Source organism: Pimephales promelas, chromosome 17, assembly GCF_988280905.1.
Source record: "Pimephales promelas chromosome 17, fPimPro1.hap1.1, whole genome shotgun sequence".
Taxonomy (NCBI): Eukaryota; Metazoa; Chordata; class Actinopteri; order Cypriniformes; family Leuciscidae; genus Pimephales; species Pimephales promelas.
In genome coordinates, this window is record NC_142785.1 from 759,305 (window position 1) to 783,044 (window position 23,740).

Consider the following 23,740-nt stretch of genomic DNA (forward strand, 5'->3'; position numbering starts at 1 on the left):
CCAGTGTTTGGGTAGTTTTTTCTAACCCAGATCCTGGGTCAGACGTAACAACCCAGTGTTTAAGTAGTTTTTTCTAACCCAGATCCTGGGTCAGACGTAACAACCCAGTGTTTGGGTAGTTTTTGTGTTACCCAGATCCTGGGTCAGACGTAACAACCCAGTGTTTGGGTAGTTTTTGTGTAACCCAGATCATGGGTCAGACGTAACAACCCAGTGTTTGGGTAGTTTTTGTGTTACCCAGATCCTGGGTCAGACGTAACAACCCAGTGTTTGGGTAGTTTTTGTGTAACCCAGATCATGGGTCAGACGTAACAACCCAGTGTTTGGGTAGTTTTTGTGTTACCCAGATCCTGGGTCAGATGTAACAACCCAGTGTTTGAGTAGTTTTTGTGTAACCCAGATCCTGGGTCAGATATGACCCAATTTTTGTGCTACCCAGATCTTGGTTCAGACGTAACAACCCAGTGTTTGGGTACTTTTTGTGTTACCCAGGTCCTGGGTCAGATGTAACAACTCAGTGATTGGGTAGTTTTTGTGTAACCCAGATCCTGGGTCAGACGTAACAACCCAGTGTTTGGGTAGTTTTTGTGTAACTCAGATCCTGGGTCAGACGTAACAACCCAGTATTTGGGTAGTTTTTGTGTAACCCAGATCCTGGCTCAGACATAACAACCCAGTGTTTAAGTAGTTTTTTCTAACCCAGATCCTGGGTCAGACGTAACAACCCAGTGTTTGGGTAGTTTTTTCTAACCCAGATCCTGGGTCAGACGTAACAACCCAGTGTTTAAGTAGTTTTTTCTAACCCAGATCCTGGGTCAGACGTAACAACCCAGTGTTTGGGTAGTTTTTGTGTAACCCAGATCCTGGGTCAGACGTAACAACCCAGTGTTTGGGTAGTTTTTGTGTAACCCAGATCCTGGGTCAGTCGTAACAACCCAGTGTTTGGGTAGTTTTTGTGTAACCCAGATCCTGGGTCAGTCGTAACAACCCAGTGTTTGGGTAGTTTTTGTGTAACCCAGATCCTGGGTCAGTCGTAACAACCCAGTGTTTGGGTACTTTTTGTGTAATCCAGATCCTGGGTCAGACGTAACAACCCAGTGTTTGGGTAGTTTTTGTGTAACCCAGATCCTGGGTCAGACGTAACAACCCAGTGTTTAAGTAGTTTTTGTGTAACCCAGATCCTGGGTCAGTCGTAACAACCCAGTGTTTGGGTAGTTTTTGTGTAACCCAGATCCTGGGTCAGTCGTAACAACCCAGTGTTTGGGTACTTTTTGTGTAATCCAGATCCTGGGTCAGACGTAACAACCCAGTGTTTGGGTAGTTTTTGTGTAACCCAGATCCTGGGTCAGACGTAACAACCCAGTGTTTAAGTAGTTTTTTCTAACCCAGATCCTGGGTCAGACGTAACAACCCAGTGTTTGGGTAGTTTTTGTGTAACCCAGATCCTGGGTCAGACGTAACAACCCAGTGTTTAAGTAGTTTTTTCTAACCCAGATCCTGGGTCAGACGTAACAACCCAGTGTTTGGGTAGTTTTTGTGTAACCCAGATCCTGGGTCAGACGTAACAACCCAGTGTTTGGGTAGTTTTTGTGTAACCCAGATCCTGGGTCAGTCGTAACAACCCAGTGTTTGGGTAGTTTTTGTGTAACCCAGATCCTGGGTCAGACGCAACAACCCAGTGTTTAAGTAGTTTTTTCTAACCCAGATCCTGGGTCAGACGTAACAACCCAGTGTTTGGGTAGTTTTTGTGTAACCCAGATCCTGGGTCAGACGTAACAACCCAGTGTTTAAGTAGTTTTTTCTAACCCAGATCCTGGGTCTGACGTAACAACCCAGTGTTTGGGTAGTTTTTGTGTAACCCAGATCCTGGGTCAGTCGTAACAACCCAGTGTTTGGGTAGTTTTTGTGTAACCCAGATCCTGGGTCAGACGTAACAACCCAGTGTTTGGGTAGTTTTTGTGGTATCTCTGTCAATTTTTTTGCATGTCTTTGGTAAAATACAGGATGGTGTACATTTTATTTTATCTATAAATAAATGTTTGTGCTGAATATCGTTTAATTTTCTGCAAAGCAACATACATGGGTGTGATGTGAGTGAGTCAGCTCTCCAAGCTCCGGCACGAGATCCAGCGCCGTTGAGAACGGGACAGCAGAGACTGGTCCATTGCAATCGAGTTACTTCTCAATGGTGAATTTTTACTTCTTATATTTGTTAAAGGAGCTTAAATGTTGGCAATATGTATTCAAAACTATATAAAATATGCTATACTTTAAAAGATGACAGAAACCAACAAACCAGTGGTCGTGTGGAATATTTTTTAAAAGGTTTTAACGATTTAAGGTAATCCGTAAACATTAATTCATGTATGAAGTAAAAAAAAAAAGGGAAGCTAATATATAAAAAATAAAACAGCCCATTGTGCTGGGTTAAATGAACCCAATTTGTTCTGTCTTTTATTTACCCAGCCCTTGTGGTGTTCATGTTCTATAGTTTTAGTTGACAATGATAACCCTGGATGGCAATTCTAAAGCTCAGTTCTGTCTCCAGTATAGAGCGGTTCTGTGTGGCGAATCACACACCAAGTTAAGCGTTCACAAAACACAAGCCATGGCTTTCCTCAAACCTGTCCTCAAAAAATACAGTCGACTGAGGAAGGGACTGATGGCGTTCATCGTCAGCCTTCAGTGCTGCTGATCATCTGATCATCTCTCAGGTGTCCAGACGAGGGCTTCATCCTCCAGAGCCCAGCCTGATATTGATCCGCTGGCCTCAACACACACAAATCAATTAGGTCGAAAATGAAGCAGTTTGTTTTCCACAGCGGCCTTCGTGTAACACGTGATAAAACACTCTGCCACAACCTCATGAGTTTGGAAAACAGCAACATTTGCGCTTTGAAATGAATCAGCTAGAATGTTCCTAACAAAAATGCAAGATTTCGTTGCAATCTTCTTGAAATTATGACATTTTTGCTCCTCGTCCTCCGTGCATAACGCGATATGGCCTAGATTCATCCTGATGCTTCTTACAATTCACCTGTCATGAGCAGCGTGTGACGCACGATCACTTTTTAATAATTGCAAAATAATATCTGAGTTACTTTTTCAAATAAGTAACGCAAGTTACTCCACGAGAAACGCTTTTGTGGGCTTCAAAATCTCAGGTAAATTCACTGGCATTATGAAGAACCTGCTAATTTGGTTGTGTTCGGCTGCGAGAGGAAATTGTCACACACACCTAGGCAAGGATGGCTTGAAGGAGACTAAATGGTGGGAGGATTTATCATTTTTGGATGAACTAACCCTTTAAGGATTGACTGCGTTCATTGATTCTGACTGACATCACATGAGAAGTGAAGCGCGCGACAGCAGCGCACGAGCGCAGTGTGCAGAAATGCCTGGGGAACGCGCGCGCGAGCACGCAGCACTGAAGGACTCTACATGACGATCCAGGTTTACGGCTGGCTCTCACTCTCTCTCTCTCTCAGCCTCAGCTGATTCTGGATCAGTGTTCAGCGTTCTCACCATGGGCATGGACCGGCGGAGGAGAGGCTCGCTCGCGCTCACCCTGAACTTCCTCGCGCTGATGCTCGCGATATGCGCGCTCACCACCAGCTACTGGTGCGAGGGAACCCGGAAAGTTGTCAAGCCCCTCTGTAGCGGACCGGTGACCGGCAAACACACACACTGCATCCGACACAACAGCTCGAACCTCACCGACAGCCGGAGGGTCCAGTACATCTGGGAGACCGGAGAGGACAAGTTTGTTCTGAGGAAGTTCCACACCGGAATCTGGTTCTCCTGCGAGCAGAACGTCGACCTGGTCGGTAAGGACTTTCTTCCCGTGATCCCCTGATGTTATTAATCTCGTTTCGCGTGTTTTTGGGCGGCTTTTCGCATCAAACATTTACGTGTTTCCAAGCGCGCAAACCGACAGGACGAGTCTGGTTGCTTTTTAACATTCCTGTTTTTGGCTTATTTTATTATCCATGATATGGCTTTTCTTTTTCTTTTCTTCCCATCAAACATTTACGTGTTTTTCAACACTTCTGTTTCTGCTCGATCCATCATCCATTCATCCTCGTGATGATGAATTATGATTGACAGGTGAGGATCCGTGTTTGACTGGTTTTCACAGACTGGACTCACTGACCTGTTTCTGTGCACTTTATCATTCAGTCAAATTCAGATTAGGAATATACATTTTGTGTAGTTCTGTCTGTGAAGAGTGCGAATTTATTTGATTATAATTGGTTACACTTCATTAAAAGGTGACGCAATCAAATAGTGATATTAATGAACTGCGTGTTTTACGTGTTTTCAAGCGCGTTGCTTTTTAACATTTCTGTTTCTGACTTATTCTAGTCTTACAGAAAATCTCGTTTCGTTTCGTATATTATAATGAAGTAATAGGCTAATTGGCAGGTGCGTAGCCTATTTCTTATTATAATAGGACACACTTCATTTTAAGGTGATGTATTACTCAAATAACTGCATGTGCTTACAATAGATTTAGTGATTGGGATTGGTTTAGGCTTAGTTAGCCTATTTGTAAATAATGAATTAAGTTGGAATAGTGTGTTTCTTTATTATAATTTGTTATGACGAGGTAACATTTTATTTTAAGGTTACCACGTTACTACATAATAACAATAAATTATGCATAATTACAAGTACCCTAAATCAAGCCCTATCCCTAACTCTATAGTAAGCACATGTAGCTTATTAATATCACTCAGCACTTATTTGAGTATTACATCATCTTAAAATACAATTATTGTATTATTTCTTTTAATAATAGGCTATTTTTTTTATTTCTTCTACTGCACACTTTATTTTCAGATGACGTAGTCCTCAAATACTGGTATTAATTAGCTACATGTACTTACTATAGAGTTAAGGTTAGGATTTGGTTTATTGAATGCATCATTTACTGTTATAGTAAGTACATGTAGTAACGTGTAACTATAAGGATTATAGATTTTGCATAGTTGTTTGAATAGTGCATTCATTTTATTATAATTGGTTATTTTAAGGTGACATAGTCCTCAAATGAGTACTGAGAAATATTAATTAACTACATGTATTTACAAAAGAGTTAGGGTTTTGTTACTTGTAATTAGGCATAATTTACTGTTATTATGCTGTAATGTGTTACCGTTTGTTTTTGGTTTTTTTACCGTAATAGGCTATTTTTTTGCCCCTCTTATGATTTACTTTGATACTGTTTTGAATAAACAAAAACAATATTTAGTATTATTTAGTAAGTATTTGAATTATTATTTAAAAGGATTACAGATTTATTTGTATTTACAGATTTATACAGTACACTGCACTTTTCTGTTAATTTTACAGTAAAAAGCTGGCAATTGTCAAAAGCTTACTGTAAAAATACTGTGTCAAAGTTTGAAATGGCGTTCTTATGTTCAGAACTGCTTTAATTCTTCATGGCACGGATCCGACAATACAAACCTCTAAAACTGTACGAGACATGGGATGTCAATGCGGTGACGCAACCAAACACGACAGCAACGTGACCTGGCATTTTAATGAAAATATCGAGCGCTATATCCAACATTTTTTATAGCGTTACCGTCGATAAATACCGATACCGTTTCATCGCCCAGAACTACAACAAAGTGCTGGAAACATTTTCAGATATTCTGGTCTATATTGACATGATTTATCATCTGATAAGAGGAATCAATATGTACATTTTATACCAAGTATCCGATTCCTGACCTCAACTATTCAATCCCAGAGATGGAATCGATTTTCAGTCCCCAAGCGTAGTCGTAACGAGTGATTATTTGAGATACTGTTGCCTTTCTATCACCTTTTTCAGACATTTTCACACACTGGATATTTCCTATTTTCAACCGCAGAGATGGTTGTGTGTGAAACTCCCATAGATCATCAGTTTCTGCAACACTCACACCAGCAGTTGCTGCCCTGTGATTGGCTGATTAGATATTTGTGTTAATGGGTTGAACAGGTGTACCTAATAAAGTGGCCGGTGAGTGTATATTGTACAGTACTGAACTACATTATTACTACAATCATGAGAGTAAAATGCACAAATGAAACATGTATGAATGTAGGCATTAAAAGAACTTGTGCTTCTGTCCTCTATTGTGTCGTATATCGAGTGAAACGCTTCTGGAACGAGAACACATGTGGGCGGGGCTTGATTGTGTCTGTGGGGAGCTGATTGGATGGTTGTGGTTTGCTATTGGCTGATCTCATGTGAGTGACAGGTTAAAGCCCCGCCCACATCATCAGAGAAGAGGAACTGATTCTGATTCAACATTACGAGGAATATGAAACGCTACCTTTCAGTGCATTATGATTTCCAGACAACATTAAACACTCTAATGCACAAAACAATATAGTTTTATAAAACAGTATGATTTTTGGTAACACTTTAGTTTAAGGTACAATTGTCACTATTAACTAGTTGCTTATATCATGCATATTACTAGGATATTGGCTGATTATTAGTACATATAAAGCACATACATTCTTTACCTAAACTCAACAACTTACTAACTATTAATAAGCAAAAATTAGGAGTTTATTGGTGCAAAAATCATAGTTAATAGTCATAATTGGACCCTAATCTGAAGTGTGACCAATTTTAATAACCGGTCATAGTAAGCAACATTTTTTTTTACAACATTGAATATGCTTTGAATCAGAACACTAATGTATTCACTGTCTTTTTTCCTAAATGCAGGTGAGAGATGCAGAAGCTTCATAAACGTCGCTCCTCCCCACGAGAGAGGTTCGTTCTGTCATTCTTAATTACCAACTGAGATTCTGCATGATGTTGTGAATATTAATGAACGCGGTTCTCCTGTATGAGATATGTGGCTCGTGTCTGGAGGTCCAGTCATTTTCAATCAAGCCCGCACACCTGCCTCGTTCTCATTCATCGAGATATACGAGCGTGTCCGCTCAGCGCCAGCATCTTTAGCACAATAGTTTCCAGGATAATTGACAGATACACAAAAGATCCGTCATCTGCAATGATAGTTAATCACGACATCCCGACTTCACACTGTAATTCAACGTTCTGCACTGAACGCAAAGATAAAGTTCCCTGGAAATGAAATGCATGTATTTTCTTCTAGTGTATAGTCTCAGTGCTATTGATGAGCAAGTCTGTGCGTATGCATTATCATGCTTTAGTCAGTGTGTGGGAAATATATGGGTCAATGACAAAGAGCAGTGTCCATGATTGAAGAAACGGGAAAATACTTTTTAATTTTGGTTTTGATGGGGTTTTCTGCATTTTGGAAGCAGTTTCGTTGTTTAGTTTGAGAAAGTTTTTTCAGGAAGGATGCATTAAATTAATCAAAACTAATATCTCAAATATAAACATTCTATTCATCAAAGAATCCGGAAAAATTAAAAGCATCACGGTTTCCAACAAAAATATTGTATTGCATTGCATTTGTAGGGGCTGAAATTCAACATGGTTGTATATTTAAGCTGTAAATATTTAACACATTTTACACACATTTTCATTATTAAAATCCCAGCCCTAAAAATGCAATGCTTTAAAATGCAAGCATGGCTAATGCAATGCATATCTTTTTCAAACATGCCTTTTTGTCTCAAAAACATTTGGCATTCTTTTACTTCCACACATGTGACAGCATGAAACGTTTCGGTGAAGTCGATAAAATATGTACATGTATCCGCATGCTTTCAAAGCTGAATTCTGCTTTCAAATCTCTGTGTCAAGTGTTTTTCAATATTTCATACGCTCCCCGTGAGCAAGCAATTTTGCATTTAAAAACAAAAAAAAAAACGTCTAATAGCCGTCCAAACACATCCTGACGTCTAGACTAAAACTAGGCACAATATGGGTTGTCAATGAAAATTTAATAGACGTCTAAACCAGAAATTAAATGAGTGACGAAATGAAAGAAAAAACCTTCTAATCACTGTTTACTTACATGATGGAGTATCAAACATCTCGCAAGTTATTTTGGCAAAAACGACATGTAACCAAATTCAAGGTTATTTTGGCTAGAAGTGTGTTACTCATAGCTGGACTATATCGGGTCTATAGTTAACCTACTCATAGCTGGACTATATCGGGTCTATAGTTAACCTACTCATAGCTGGACTATATCGGGTCTATAGTTAACCTACTCATAGCTGGACTATATCGGGTCTATAGTTAACCTACTCATAGCTGGACTATATCAGGTCTATAGTTAACCTACTCATAGCTGGACTATATGGGGTCTATAGTTAACCTACTCATAGCTGGACTATATCGGGTCTATAGTTAACCTACTCATAGCTGGACTATATCGGGTCTATAGTTAATCTACTCATAGCCGGACTATATCGGGTCTATAGTTAACCTACTCATAGCTGGACTATATCGGGTCTATAGTTAACCTACTCATAGCTGGACTATATCGGGTCTATAGTTAACCTACTCATAGCTGGACTATATGGGGTCTATAGTTAACCTACTCATAGCTGGACTATATCGGGTCTATAGTTAACCTACTCATAGCTGGACTATATCGGGTCTATAGTTAACCTACTCATAGCTGGACTATATCGGGTCTATAGTTAACCTACTCATAGCTGGACTATATCGGGTCTATAGTTAACCTACTCATAGCTGGACTATATCGGGTCTATAGTTAACCTACTCATAGCTGGACTATATCGGGTCTATAGTTAACCTACTCATAGCTGGACTATATCAGGTCTATAGTTAACCTACTCATAGCTGGACTATATGGGGTCTATAGTTAACCTACTCATAGCTGGACTATATCGGGTCTATAGTTAACCTACTCATAGCTGGACTATATCGGGTCTATAGTTAACCTACTCATAGCTGGACTATATCGGGTCTATAGTTAACCTACTCATAGCTGGACTATATCGGGTCTATAGTTAACCTACTCATAGCTGGACTATATCGGGTCTATAGTTAACCTACTCATAGCTGGACTATATCGGGTCTATAGTTAACCTACTCATAGCTGGACTATATGGGGTCTATAGTTAACCTACTCATAGCTGGACTATATCAGGTCTATAGTTAACCTACTCATAGCTGGACTATATCAGGTCTATAGTTAACCTACTCATAGCTGGACTATATCGGGTCTATAGTTAACCTACTCATAGCTGGACTATATCGGGTCTATAGTTAACTTACTCATAGCTGGACTATATCGGGTCTATAGTTAACCTACTCATAGCTGGACTATATGGGGTCTATAGTTAACCTACTCATAGCTGGACTATATCAGGTCTATAGTTAACCTACTCATAGCTGGACTATATCAGGTCTATAGTTAACCTACTCATAGCTGGACTATATCGGGTCTATAGTTAACCTACTCATAGCTGGACTATATCGGGTCTATAGTTAACTTACTCATAGCTGGACTATATCGGGTCTATAGTTAACCTACTCATAGCTGGACTATATGGGGTCTATAGTTAACCTACTCATAGCTGGACTATATCAGGTCTATAGTTAACTTACTCATAGCTGGACTATATCAGGTCTATAGTTAACCTACTCATAGCTGGACTATATGGGGTCTATAGTTAACCTACTCATAGCTGGACTATATCAGGTCTATAGTTAACCTACTCATAGCTGGACTATATCAGGTCTATAGTTAACCTACTCATAGCTGGACTATATCGGGTCTATAGTTAACCTACTCATAGCTGGACTATATCGGGTCTATAGTTAACTTACTCATAGCTGGACTATATCGGGTCTATAGTTAACCTACTCATAGCTGGACTATATCGGGTCTATAGTTAACCTACTCATAGCTGGACTATATCGGGTCTATAGTTAACCTACTCATAGCTGGACTATATGGGGTCTATAGTTAACCTACTCATAGCTGGACTATATCGGGTCTATAGTTAACCTACTCATAGCTGGACTATATCGGGTCTATAGTTAACCTACTCATAGCTGGACTATATCGGGTCTATAGTTAACCTACTCATAGCCGGACTATATCGGGTCTATAGTTAACCTACTCATAGCTGGACTATATCGGGTCTATAGTTAACCTACTCATAGCTGGACTATATCGGGTCTATAGTTAACCTACTCATAGCTGGACTATATCGGGTCTATAGTTAACTTACTCATAGCTGGACTATATCGGGTCTATAGTTAACCTACTCATAGCTGGACTATATGGGGTCTATAGTTAACCTACTCATAGCTGGACTATATCAGGTCTATAGTTAACTTACTCATAGCTGGACTATATCAGGTCTATAGTTAACCTACTCATAGCTGGACTATATGGGGTCTATAGTTAACCTACTCATAGCTGGACTATATCAGGTCTATAGTTAACCTACTCATAGCTGGACTATATCAGGTCTATAGTTAACCTACTCATAGCTGGACTATATCGGGTCTATAGTTAACCTACTCATAGCTGGACTATATCGGGTCTATAGTTAACTTACTCATAGCTGGACTATATCGGGTCTATAGTTAACCTACTCATAGCTGGACTATATCGGGTCTATAGTTAACCTACTCATAGCTGGACTATATCGGGTCTATAGTTAACCTACTCATAGCTGGACTATATCGGGTCTATAGTTAACCTACTCATAGCTGGACTATATCGGGTCTATAGTTAACCTACTCATAGCTGGACTATATCGGGTCTATAGTTAACCTACTCATAGCTGGACTATATGGGGTCTATAGTTAACCTACTCATAGCTGGACTATATCAGGTCTATAGTTAACCTACTCATAGCTGGACTATATCAGGTCTATAGTTAACCTACTCATAGCTGGACTATATCGGGTCTATAGTTAACCTACTCATAGCTGGACTATATCGGGTCTATAGTTAACTTACTCATAGCTGGACTATATCGGGTCTATAGTTAACCTACTCATAGCTGGACTATATCGGGTCTATAGTTAACCTACTCATAGCTGGACTATATCGGGTCTATAGTTAACCTACTCATAGCTGGACTATATCGGGTCTATAGTTAACCTACTCATAGCTGGACTATATCGGGTCTATAGTTAACCTACTCATAGCTGGACTATATCGGGTCTATAGTTAACCTACTCATAGCCGGACTATATCGGGTCTATAGTTAACCTACTCATAGCTGGACTATATCGGGTCTATAGTTAACCTACTCATAGCTGGACTATATGGGGTCTATAGTTAACCTACTCATAGCTGGACTATATCGGGTCTATAGTTAACCTACTCATAGCTGGACTATATCGGGTCTATAGTTAACCTACTCATAGCCGGACTATATCGGGTCTATAGTTAACCTACTCATAGCTGGACTATATCGGGTCTATAGTTAACCTACTCATAGCTGGACTATATGGGGTCTATAGTTAACCTACTCATAGCTGGACTATATCGGGTCTATAGTTAACCTACTCATAGCTGGACTATATCGGGTCTATAGTTAACCTACTCATAGCTGGACTATATCGGGTCTATAGTTAACCTACTCATAGCTGGACTATATCGGGTCTATAGTTAACCTACTCATAGCTGGACTATATCGGGTCTATAGTTAACCTACTCATAGCTGGACTATATCGGGTCTATAGTTAACCTACTCATAGCTGGACTATATCAGGTCTATAGTTAACCTACTCATAGCCGGACTATATCGGGTCTATAGTTAACCTACTCATAGCCGGACTATATCGGGTCTATAGTTAACCTACTCATAGCTGGACTATATCAGGTCTAGTTAACCTACTCATAGCCGGACTATATCGGGTCTATAGTTAACCTACTCATAGCTGGACTATATCGGGTCTATAGTTAACTTACTCATAGCTGGACTATATCGGGTCTATAGTTAATCTACTCATAGCTGGACTATATCGGGTCTATAGTTAACCTACTCATAGCTGGACTATATCAGGTCTATAGTTAACCTACTCATAGCTGGACTATATGGGGTCTATAGTTAACCTACTCATAGCTGGACTATATCGGGTCTATAGTTAACCTACTCATAGCTGGACTATATCGGGTCTATAGTTAACCTACTCATAGCTGGACTATATCGGGTCTATAGTTAACCTACTCATAGCTGGACTATATCGGGTCTATAGTTAACCTACTCATAGCTGGACTATATCGGGTCTATAGTTAACCTACTCATAGCTGGACTATATGGGGTCTATAGTTAACCTACTCATAGCTGGACTATATCAGGTCTATAGTTAACCTACTCATAGCTGGACTATATCAGGTCTATAGTTAACCTACTCATAGCTGGACTATATCGGGTCTATAGTTAACCTACTCATAGCTGGACTATATCGGGTCTATAGTTAACTTACTCATAGCTGGACTATATCGGGTCTATAGTTAACCTACTCATAGCTGGACTATATGGGGTCTATAGTTAACCTACTCATAGCTGGACTATATCAGGTCTATAGTTAACCTACTCATAGCTGGACTATATCAGGTCTATAGTTAACCTACTCATAGCTGGACTATATCGGGTCTATAGTTAACCTACTCATAGCTGGACTATATCGGGTCTATAGTTAACTTACTCATAGCTGGACTATATCGGGTCTATAGTTAACCTACTCATAGCTGGACTATATGGGGTCTATAGTTAACCTACTCATAGCTGGACTATATCAGGTCTATAGTTAACTTACTCATAGCTGGACTATATCAGGTCTATAGTTAACCTACTCATAGCTGGACTATATGGGGTCTATAGTTAACCTACTCATAGCTGGACTATATCAGGTCTATAGTTAACCTACTCATAGCTGGACTATATCAGGTCTATAGTTAACCTACTCATAGCTGGACTATATCGGGTCTATAGTTAACCTACTCATAGCTGGACTATATCGGGTCTATAGTTAACTTACTCATAGCTGGACTATATCGGGTCTATAGTTAACCTACTCATAGCTGGACTATATCGGGTCTATAGTTAACCTACTCATAGCTGGACTATATCGGGTCTATAGTTAACCTACTCATAGCTGGACTATATGGGGTCTATAGTTAACCTACTCATAGCTGGACTATATCGGGTCTATAGTTAACCTACTCATAGCTGGACTATATCGGGTCTATAGTTAACCTACTCATAGCTGGACTATATCGGGTCTATAGTTAACCTACTCATAGCCGGACTATATCGGGTCTATAGTTAACCTACTCATAGCTGGACTATATCGGGTCTATAGTTAACCTACTCATAGCTGGACTATATCGGGTCTATAGTTAACCTACTCATAGCTGGACTATATCGGGTCTATAGTTAACTTACTCATAGCTGGACTATATCGGGTCTATAGTTAACCTACTCATAGCTGGACTATATGGGGTCTATAGTTAACCTACTCATAGCTGGACTATATCAGGTCTATAGTTAACTTACTCATAGCTGGACTATATCAGGTCTATAGTTAACCTACTCATAGCTGGACTATATGGGGTCTATAGTTAACCTACTCATAGCTGGACTATATCAGGTCTATAGTTAACCTACTCATAGCTGGACTATATCAGGTCTATAGTTAACCTACTCATAGCTGGACTATATCGGGTCTATAGTTAACCTACTCATAGCTGGACTATATCGGGTCTATAGTTAACTTACTCATAGCTGGACTATATCGGGTCTATAGTTAACCTACTCATAGCTGGACTATATCGGGTCTATAGTTAACCTACTCATAGCTGGACTATATCGGGTCTATAGTTAACCTACTCATAGCTGGACTATATCGGGTCTATAGTTAACCTACTCATAGCTGGACTATATCGGGTCTATAGTTAACCTACTCATAGCTGGACTATATCGGGTCTATAGTTAACCTACTCATAGCTGGACTATATGGGGTCTATAGTTAACCTACTCATAGCTGGACTATATCAGGTCTATAGTTAACCTACTCATAGCTGGACTATATCAGGTCTATAGTTAACCTACTCATAGCTGGACTATATCGGGTCTATAGTTAACCTACTCATAGCTGGACTATATCGGGTCTATAGTTAACTTACTCATAGCTGGACTATATCGGGTCTATAGTTAACCTACTCATAGCTGGACTATATCGGGTCTATAGTTAACCTACTCATAGCTGGACTATATCGGGTCTATAGTTAACCTACTCATAGCTGGACTATATCGGGTCTATAGTTAACCTACTCATAGCTGGACTATATCGGGTCTATAGTTAACCTACTCATAGCTGGACTATATCGGGTCTATAGTTAACCTACTCATAGCCGGACTATATCGGGTCTATAGTTAACCTACTCATAGCTGGACTATATCGGGTCTATAGTTAACCTACTCATAGCTGGACTATATGGGGTCTATAGTTAACCTACTCATAGCTGGACTATATCGGGTCTATAGTTAACCTACTCATAGCTGGACTATATCGGGTCTATAGTTAACCTACTCATAGCCGGACTATATCGGGTCTATAGTTAACCTACTCATAGCTGGACTATATCGGGTCTATAGTTAACCTACTCATAGCTGGACTATATGGGGTCTATAGTTAACCTACTCATAGCTGGACTATATCGGGTCTATAGTTAACCTACTCATAGCTGGACTATATCGGGTCTATAGTTAACCTACTCATAGCTGGACTATATCGGGTCTATAGTTAACCTACTCATAGCTGGACTATATCGGGTCTATAGTTAACCTACTCATAGCTGGACTATATCGGGTCTATAGTTAACCTACTCATAGCTGGACTATATCGGGTCTATAGTTAACCTACTCATAGCTGGACTATATCAGGTCTATAGTTAACCTACTCATAGCCGGACTATATCGGGTCTATAGTTAACCTACTCATAGCCGGACTATATCGGGTCTATAGTTAACCTACTCATAGCTGGACTATATCAGGTCTAGTTAACCTATTGGTTGGATTATTTCTATGTTGAGCTGCCTGTTCATGAAGCTGAAAGTGCATGTAATAAAATAATATACCATTGATGCAAACCAACTAATGTGCCCCCGGATGCTTTTGTTATTGCTAGGGTAAGTGCCGTCTTAATTAGCGGCTTCATCCTCTTCCTGATAAAACCATCCTTTATTCCCTCTTTGACTCCCTCGTTTCTCTCCCGAATCCTCAGGTGTGTTGTGGCTCTGCATCGCAGCCGAGTGTCTCTATATTTTACTTCTGGCCACCGGAGGAATCCTCATGTCTATAGAGGTCTGCCATTTCGGGAACGTCATTGATGGACTGAAGCTGAATGCCTTTGCCGCTATATTCAAAGTCTTATCAGGTAAACCTGTTGAATGTGATCAGCATTATTATTTTGGTGATGCTTCACAATAAGGTCTCATTTACTAACATTAGTTAATGCATTAACTAACATGAACTAAAAGTGAGTAATATATATATATCATCATCAGCTCAAGGTGGAGCAATCAGTTTTGATCACAAATTTGTATATATTTTACACTGTATACTATGAAGAATTGTTGGGTGTAATATGTCACAGTTTAATGAACTATAGTGTCCTGCAAACACACTAGTAAACATGATATCTGGTGTCTAAATGATGTTTGGTTTGTGTAAGATCTGTGTGTGCTTGTTTGTGCTCTCTGATGATTATCCACGGCTTTATCCTTCAAAGGTCACCAGACTCACTGAGGGGTTTTTTTTTTTGGGAGAAATTTCTGGTTGTTTTTCCCTCCATCATAAACGAGTGTGTGTCACGTCAGACGAAACCTGTGGTGTTCTCTCAGACGCTGGGACACACTCGTGTGTGTGAGACGCTTCTAGAGGGAATTACACCCAATTATAATCACACACTTCGACTCTGGCGTTTCAGAAACACCAAACCAACATTAGAGACGCTGCGACGCCATTGGTCCGCTGGTTACTCCAGTTATAAGTTATCGAGAGATTTATTCAGTAAACATGTTTCCATCAGTTTATATGCATGTCTAATCGGATAAAACAATTATCCGCCTCAATTGAGTGCATATGTTTTTATGCTCATTTATTGCTCTTTACATCTAGTGTTTTTAATGCAATATCCCAAAATGGATGGAAACAGCAGCAGAGATGCGATTACTGGGGGATTTACCCTCTGCTCGTCTTTTGTAGTGAATGCTTTTGCATTTATGTGTTTTTCAGAGCCCTGCCTTTCCCCAGACACACACATAAACCATCCGGCTCAGAATCCCAGATAAGCTCCCAGTATCGGGAAGCCAGAACTCCTGAATGTCGTCCAGGATATTTTTGACAGTTTCACAATTTAAGGGCAACATATGTCCTTAAATCCTGTCCTACTTATTTATAAATATCTATATTTTAGTGGAGCATTGAGGATGCAAGCCCATTATATTGAGAGGGAGTTGCACTGTACAACCAATAGTAATGTTATTAATATAATACAATTTAAAAATATAATATAATAATACAATATAAAGAGATGACATAATAATAATGGTAAGATATTATCATTTTTATATTATATTACATTACATATATTTGATTACATTTTATATTATATTATATATTATATATATTATATATATTATATTATATTCATTATAATTTATATGAATAGTCAAACTAAATATCTAAATATCTCACCTTTAAATATTATTATTATTATATTATTAATACCACCACCACCACCACTTCTAATAATAATACTAAAGGTAAGATATTATAATTTTGACATTTATATTATATTATATTATATTATATTATATTATATTATATTATATTATATTATATTATATTAATTATATTATATTATATTATTTTATATTATATTAATTATATTTTGTTATATTATATTATATTATATTATATTATATTATATTATATTATATTATATTATATTATATTATATTATATTATATTATATTAATTATATTATATTATATTTTGTTATATTATATTATATTATATTATGAAGAATATGAATAGCCAAACTGCTAAAATCTCAACTTTAATAAAGGATGGAATATTACTATTATTATTAATGATACAACAACAACTACTACTATTAATAATAATAATAATAATAATAAAGGAAATATTTTATCATTTTGACATATTATATTATGTAGTCAAAGTAATAATAATGTAAAACTGAAAATATGTAATGTTATTATAATTAATTTCATATTTTACCTTTTGGACACTTTTTGTGATTTATACCAAACATTAAAATGAACACCTCCAAAATCATAAGTGAAATACACACATGGTTTAAAAAAATGTAAAAATGAAAAACAAGGCGTGTACGATCCTGAATGTGTGTGAAACACTCAAACTCAGCAAGTGAGTTTGTGAGTTTTAATATTGCATAATGAGAGATGAACTTCTGACTTCCTGTCGCGTCTCTGCCGAGCCTGACGTCTTGGAGAGAGCGGGATCATGGAAGCAGTGCATCATGGGAAGGGGGAGCTCCAACCTCAATTAGCTCCTGTCTTCCTCTGACACAATCAGCAGAAGAGATGCGTTCAAGCATGATGAGAAGTTTCAGTTTAATGAGTCGCATAGCTAATTATGTGTTGTGAATCTAATAACACGTCAACAAAACACTGAAGTACTTTAATACACAACATGTTCCTAAAGTTAAAGAAATAGTTCGGCACGACTCTTTTTCTCTTGAGGAACAGAGGAACAAATGTGCAGTAAAAAAGCCCACGCTTAGCCCCATTTATACATATTTACAAGTAACCATTCTAGAAATATATTTATAAAGACTCATTAAGACTTAAACTGCATTATAAGAACAGTTGTAGTCATATTTATATTATTTTTATAATGACTTATAAGTCATGCATTTGCTTTTTTAATCTCCACGCTCATTATTCACAATACACTGATTTAGAAATGATCAAATATAAAATATTTCCAGAGACAATTAGTTATCGATTATGTCTTAAATGGCTAATCGCATTAGTATGGTCATAGTTATGATTTGTTCAAATCTATATCTCGTCAGCCACATGCCTGGCATTTTTTATTATAAGAGTTTGAAATTACACTTTAAAAATATTGTTGCAGTTAAAAAAAAAACTGTTTGTATTAATGATTTATATTTTTCCTTTTCATTATTTAATTAGAGGAATTATTGTTCATTAATTACATTCCAACTAAACAACTTGACGTGTTAGCAGTAGTTTTACTGTAAGTCTTCTACAGTATTATACTGGACGCAGTGTGTCGGCTCTGAATATCCAGAAGCGCCGCTGACATTCGACACCTGAGAGTCTCTTGAGAACCTCTTTTGTGTTTTAGCGCATTATATATTCATGCTGAGGGAACCAATCATTCGTGCTGAAACACGAGCCGATCAGGACTGTCCTGGGGTTTTACTGATCCATCAAATAATGCAGTTAACAAGCGCTTTATTATTATTATTATTATTATTCACTTGTGTGTTTGTGATAATGTCAGCATGCAGGCGGCTCACTGTGGTTGTCATGGAAACATGAGGGTTATGGGTCAGATGATCTCGTTTCCAACGCGTGATGGGGTTTAGATGGACATGATGATACTATAAGAGCTGAAACGTCTCTGATCTCCTTCAGCGATTCTCTGATGTTCAGTAGATTAGCAGAGACTCTGAGCTGTAAATAATGTGCAGTTTAACCTCCATGTTTCTGTGTGATTGTCCTGAGTTGTGTCGATTATGTCCAGTTTGCCATCTGTGTGTGTGTGTGTTAGGGATGGGCATATCGATTATAACCACTTCCTTAATCACACACACAAAAAAGCTGTAAATCTGTTTTTATAGGGTGGGAACAGTGTTGTGTTGTGGAAACAACAACCAGTTAAAGGACTAAAACAACAGGAGCTCTCTCTCCCTCGCACATATTAATCAAATCATTAGACACGATAGTAAAAGGTTGGAAGACCGCAGTTTCACGAGGAGCATTTGGAGATTTGTAGAGACTCAATGAACAACATCTCAACACTAAATGATGAAGACCGTCTCATAGACGCCTGTCTCAAATACAAATAAAAGCACAGGCTATGATTTGAAGTTTTACAGTATTCATTTTGTTCATATTACATTTTTTTTTTGTTAGTTTGAATTAATTTGACAGACAGCATTCGCTGATGTTGACCAAGCTAGCGCCATTCAGAGCTGCCAACTCTCACCAATTCACCGTGAGACACACAATTGACACTTTCCCCACACTCTCAATCCACACATCGAGTTTGTCTTGGAGACATGGAGACCGACAGACTAGACATAGCAAGTTAGTTATGATATATGAAAAAATCTCAGCTCTCAGATTCTGTCAATTTTATTACGCAACTCAAACAATAAATACCGTTTAGCGCTTGTACATGTTACACCACAGATCCCTAGCGCACGTGAACCGATCGTCTCTACTAGATAATGGTAAAAGAAAACGAACTCTGTTGAAAGATACAGTATGCTACAATTTACCAAAACGTATTCCTCATGTATAATATCGACCAATCATTTTTTGAACTCTTCCCTGAACTGAAATGTAGTAGTGGGCTGTATTTCCACACGACTGACATCAGGTTCAAGTACACACAAGCCGTGCGAGTTACTCGTGTACTGCAGTTTGGCTGGTGGTAATGTTGCCCGGCCGCATACCGCCTCCCATGGCCGAAACTGGTATTACGACACCTGCCGGGCCGGGGCTAGTAATTTAGCATGCTAATTCAGGTTAATATCTCGGCAGCACTATAACTTGTCAGTTTGTCATCATCAACCTTATTTCTTCTCATTATTTTGATGCGTGTAGCTCATTTTTTTGCATATTTTAACCTCAATTTTTACAGATGGCACCTTTAAAATGCCTTTTAAATACAATGTTAATTAGGTATCATTATCCATTTTACTCTAAGTAGTTCAATAATTTAAGAAATAAAAAAGTTCAGTTTAGAGGTATCGTATCGGTATCGGCAACACTGGCCTTGAAAGTTTCAATATCGTATCGAAAATAAAGTGGTATCGCCCATCCCTAGTGTGTGTGTGTGTGTGTGTGAGAGAGAGCGAGTCTGTGACTATGGGCCCTATTTTAACGATCTGAAACGCAAGTGTCAAAGCGTAAAGCGCAAGTAATTTTGTGGGCGGATCCCGGAGCTGTTGCTATTTTCCCGGCGGGATAAATGCCTCTTGCGCCTGGCGCAAATCTAAAAGGGGTTGGTCTGGAGTAGCTTCGTTATTCATAGGTGTGGTTTGGGCGTAACGGGAAACAAACCAATAAGAGCGTCATCTCAGATTCCCTTTAAGAGCGTGATGAACGAGGTGCGCTTATTCCACGGCTCAATACTATTATAACGGCGCATTTACCATGCACTTTCCGAATCGGTTCACAGCCGAGGAGATCGATGTTCTCGTCAGGGCCGTAAAAGAAAGAGAAGTGGCATTTGGGATGGGACAAACCCACCCAAATTAGCTTCCGTTAAACATGCATATGATAATTTGGGTAAATGTGTAAGCTTTATGCCTATTTTTCCCATTGTCATGAACACAACAATAATTTCCCTCATGTTTATATATTTTTCCTTATAATAATGTATCATTTGCAAACAGTAAAATGCATCTGTGTGTATGAGAGAATCATCTCCAGTGTATGCGCGCCACTGACTTCAGACCGGGTTTTTTCTGGTCAGTGGCGCAATAGTTTTCTGGAAGTGTAAAATAGCACCAGGGATTGTTTGCGCCAACACACGCCTCCTTTTTGCGCCGACCCGCCCGGGGAGCGCAAGTTCATTTCCTAGTTTACCAACGTGCGTCTGTGGAGGGAAAAATCCCGCTTTGCGCGAGTGCAAAATAGGAATGATAAATGCGTCAGTGAATAAAGTCATTTGCACCGGGTGCAAGATAGAGCCCTATAAGTGTGTTTCTCTGATCTTCAGGTCTTCTGGCTATGGTGGCTCACATGATGTTCACCACAGCGTTCAGTGTGTATGTATGTGTGTGTGAGCGAGTCTGTAACTGTAAGTGTGTTTCTCTGATCTTCAGGTCTTCTGGGTATGGTGGCTCACATGATGTTCACCACAGCGTTCCAGCTGACCGTGAGTCTCGGCCCTGAGGACTGGAAACCACAGAACTGGGACTACAGCTGGTCTTACATGTACGTTCACTCATGTTTAGGGAAGCTATACATGCGTACAGTGTCTTTGACTGCAATCAAAAAACATCTCGGGATATGAATTTAACCCTTGTTCCCTGAGAAGGAAACGAGACTCTGTGTCGATGACACTATGGGGAATGCCTCTTTGCATAACACGTATGAAGCATGAATGAAACTGACGACGTAACATGTGACGGCATACACGGAAGCTACAAAGGGACTCAACAGTGTTAGCTTCACGATGAAGCAGGTTTGATTGTGGCATAGAGTGTACTCGTTCCCCATAGTGTCGTCATCGACGCAGTACGAGTTCCCTTCTCAGGGAACAAGGGTTACAGTCGTAACCTGAGACGTTCTATTTCCATCGCACCGCGTCAATAACGACACTATGGGAAAGGAGTATGTCACAACGAGCTCTGCCTGTCCCAGTGTGAAGCCGTCTCAGGCACAACTAGGACGAGAGCCCTCGTGCGCCGGGTGTAGAGGCGAGGTTCAGACTATAAAATCTCATGAATATGTGCGGAGTGACACCTCACACACGCTACGTCATCATGCAACACCAATAGGATTGGATTCATGCATTAGATACGCTACACGCTAATGAGACGGTCCCCATAGTGACGTCATCGATATGACACTTATACATATATATATATATATATATATATACAGTATATTGATTAACTTGACCAAAAAAATATTAAATTTAAATAAGTAAATACTTATTAAACACACAGTATTTGGGTCATGGGACATTAAGTTGAATTCAAATGTTGATTCTAATTTCTGTGGATGGTGTTTTCTTCAGTCTGGCGTGGAGCTCGTTCACCGCCTGCATGGCCTCCTCCGTCACCACCATCAACAGATACACTAAAACTATACTGGAGTTCAAACACAAGCGGAAGAACATGGAGAAGAACCTGAAGATCAAGCAGAAGCTACTGGACCTGGACTCTCCAGAACAGGTGTGGGACATGTACATCAGCTCCGTTCCCAGCAGCTCCGGCGAGGAGTTTCTGGACCTGTCTGGCTCTGGACGCAAGCTCTCCGACAACTCCCTGTTCCTGGACCTGAACCAGCTGCCGGCTCCTCAGGGAGAGGAGTTCTGCTGAGGACTGGGACACAGTCCAAGTCACAATTCCACTGGGAGAGGAATTCTGCTGAGGACTCTGACTCAGTCTGAGACATGACTCCCCGAGGAGTTCTGCCTAGGACTGGGACCCGGTCCGAGACGCAACTCAACAGGGAAAGGAGTTTTGCTGAGGACTGGGACCCGATCCGAGACACGACTCCACTGGGAGAGGAGTTCTGCTGAGGACTCTGACTCAGTCTGAAACATGACTCCCAGAAAAGTTCTGCCTAGGACTGGGACCCGGTCCGAGACGCAACTCAACAGGGAAAGGAGTTTTGCTGAGGACTGGGACCTGGTCCAAGACACGACTCCACAGGGAGAGGAGTTCTGCTGAGGACTGAGACTCGGTCCGAGACACGACTCCACAGGGAGAGGAGTTCTGCTGAGGACTGGGACCCGGTCCAAGACACAACTCCACAGGGAGAGGAGTTCTGCTGAGGACTGGGACCCGGTCCGAGACACGACTCCACAGGGAGAGGAGTTCTGCTGAGGACTGGGACCTGGTCCAAGACACGACTCCACAGGGAGAGGAGTTCTGCTGAGGACTGGGACCTGGTCCGAGACACGACTCCACAGGGAGAGGAGTTCTGCTGAGGACTGGGACCTGGTCCAAGACACGACTCCACACGGAGAGGAGTTCTGCTGAGGACTCTGACTCAGTCTGAAACATGACTCCCAGAGGAGTTCTGCCTAGGACTGGGACCCGGTCCGAGACGCAACTCAACAGGGAAAGGAGTTCTGCTGAGGACTGGGACACGGTCCAAGACACGACTCCACAGGGAGAGGAGTTCTGCTGAGGACTGAGACTCGGTCCGAGACACGACTCCACAGGGAGAGGAGTTCTGCTGAGGACTGGGACCCGGTCCGAGACACGACTCCACAGGGAGAGGAGTTCTGCTGAGGACTGAGACTCGGTCCGAGACACGACTCCACAGGGAGAGGAGTTCTGCTGAGGACTGGGACCCGGTCCAAGACACAACTCCACAGGGAGAGGAGTTCAGCTCAGGGCTGGGACCCGGTCCGAGTCACGACTCCACAGGGAGAGGAGTTCTGCCTAGGACTGGGACCCGGTCCAAGACGCGACTCAACAGGGAAAGTAGTTTTGCTGAGGACTGGGACCCGGTCCGAGACACGACTCCACTGGGAGAGGAGTTCTGCTGAGGACTCTGACTCAGTCTGAGACATGACTCCCAGAGGAGTTCTGCCTAGGACTGGGACCCGGTCCAAGACGCGACTCAACCGGGAAAGTAGTTTTGCTGAGGACTGGGACCCGGTCCGAGACATGACTCCACTGGGAGAGGAGTTCTGCTGAGGACTCTGACTCAGTCTGAAACATGACTCCCAGAGGAGTTCTGCCTAGGACTGGGACCCGGACCGAGATGCAACTCAACAGGGAAAGGAGTTTTGCTGAGGACTGGGACCTGGTCCAAGACACGACTCCACAGGGAGAGGAGTTCT

At 40.4% G+C, this 23,740-nt stretch overlaps 1 protein-coding gene across 1 annotated transcript; it reads left to right on the top strand.

Annotated features, from left to right (window-relative positions):
• The first annotated feature begins 3,261 nt into the window (after positions 1 to 3,261).
• Positions 3,262 to 22,752, top strand: gsg1l2b (gsg1-like 2b). The gene is made up of 5 exons (XM_039653646.2): positions 3,262 to 3,827; positions 6,737 to 6,784; positions 15,183 to 15,335; positions 21,039 to 21,150; positions 21,959 to 22,752. Exons 1-5 carry the CDS (start codon positions 3,527 to 3,529, stop codon positions 22,260 to 22,262), a joined length of 918 nt encoding a protein of 305 aa, XP_039509580.2. The 5' UTR covers positions 3,262 to 3,526; the 3' UTR covers positions 22,263 to 22,752.
• Positions 22,753 to 23,740: the final 988 nt, after the last annotated feature.